At 47.6% G+C, this 1472-nt stretch overlaps 1 protein-coding gene across 2 annotated transcripts in view; it reads right to left on the bottom strand.

Annotated features, from left to right (window-relative positions):
- LOC111658340 (UTP--glucose-1-phosphate uridylyltransferase-like) overlaps positions 1 to 1472 on the bottom strand; it is an 11741-nt gene that overhangs the window by 5053 nt on the left and 5216 nt on the right. For both annotated transcript variants that reach the window (XM_023410820.2, XM_023410819.2), the window contains exon 3: positions 887 to 994. In XM_023410820.2, the coding sequence (XP_023266588.1) occupies positions 887 to 994 (108 nt within the window). The remainder of the gene's footprint in view (positions 1 to 886; positions 995 to 1472) is intronic.

The following is a 1472-nucleotide window of genomic DNA, read 5'->3' as shown; positions in this document are numbered from 1 at the left end:
TATAAAGTTGCCGCCCAGCTGTGTCCAGAGTCCCACAGGAGATAAATGTCAGCGTCTCTCTGCCCTAAATCCTGACTTCGAATGCTGCGGCGGTCACACTATTCTTAGTCCTAACCTTCACTCTGCCTCTAGGTATTCTGGGAACTGTGTGTGTGTGTGTGTGTGTGTGTGTTTGTGTGTGTGTGTGTGTGTGTTGTCACTGTGTGAGTGAAATGTCAGCGTGCTGATAAATAGCTGGCTGCAGCCTGAGTGTTCCCTGCGCTCGGATCCGGTTTCGTGAGCTCGGTTCTGGAGCACGGCGCTCGTCTCCTCTCTGTAGTGGTTCGACTATTTAAAGGGACAGTGCGACATTTACCGGGCGCTTGTTTGATGCCAGAGGAAAAGTCACATGACAGGATATCACTTTCATCTGTGTGTGTCCGACACGGAGCCGGGTGCAGGGCGGCGTTTGGTTCCATGAAGAGGGAGAGAAATACGTCTTTCAGCTGATTGACAGGTTGGAGTCACTCCCAGCTGACACCGGGCGAGAGGCGGGGCTCGCCCTGGACAGCTCGCCAGTCCATCACAGGCTGACGCAGAGAGACAGACTGTTGGAGTGACTCGGCTCACAAACAGAAACATGTGGCGGTTGCTTCAGTTTTTTCGACTTCCTGCCTCTTTTATCAGCGTGTAGGTGACGAATGTTCAAACCCACGACCTTGTTGCTGTGAAGCGACAAACCAACGACCAAATAAAACCATGAACAGCTGTTTCGTGTTTTCAACTGTAACATAAAATACAGAAAAAATAACCCAAAACAAAAACCTGAGACTAGCGGCTCTGAACGCTGCAACATGAAACCCTGAGCCGCGGTAAACGTGCGACCGGAGGCGTGTGGCGTGCTCACCGAGTCCTCGGGGGGACGGTTGATCTTGGCCCAGTCGACGGCGGGACCTTTGACCTGGAGGAACCTGTGGAAGAGCTTCTTGAAGCCGTCGAAGTCTTTCCTGGAGATCTGCAAGAGAACGAAGCAGAACGTCAGAAACACGACCAAAACCAAAACCTCAAGGTCGTGTTTTATGAGGTCACAGTGACCTCTGACCTTTGACCACCAAATAAGAGAGAAATATTTATTTTTTATTCTCTCTTCTTATTCCAGTGTACAGCCCCCCCCCCCCACATACTTCAGCTGATTACACGAGTAAATTTAGGAAGATTAATAAATTACTAAAAATAAAGGAGAGAGAAACAGATTCCTTTCTCTTCTTTTTTATCATTAATATTATTTTATTGGATCAATATTTAACTTCAAAGGACGTGAGTTGATCTTTAATAATCTTAAAATTAAAAAAAGTATAAAATGCTGCTGAACTTGCAGAATGTGAAACAGACGACGGTTGGAAAACGTTGTTTATCGAACGTCACTTCACAGTCGTGATTGTGAACGTCCCCCGTCTCAGTTACAGAAAGATCCTGTGACGACACACGGAGGG

Source organism: Seriola lalandi, unplaced genomic scaffold (assembly GCF_002814215.2).
Source record: "Seriola lalandi dorsalis isolate HSWRI2012SDOR001 ecotype SW California unplaced genomic scaffold, Sedor1 jcf7180002054439, whole genome shotgun sequence".
Classification (NCBI taxonomy): domain Eukaryota; kingdom Metazoa; phylum Chordata; class Actinopteri; order Carangiformes; family Carangidae; genus Seriola; species Seriola lalandi.
This window is presented reverse-complemented; position numbering and strand designations above follow the sequence as displayed.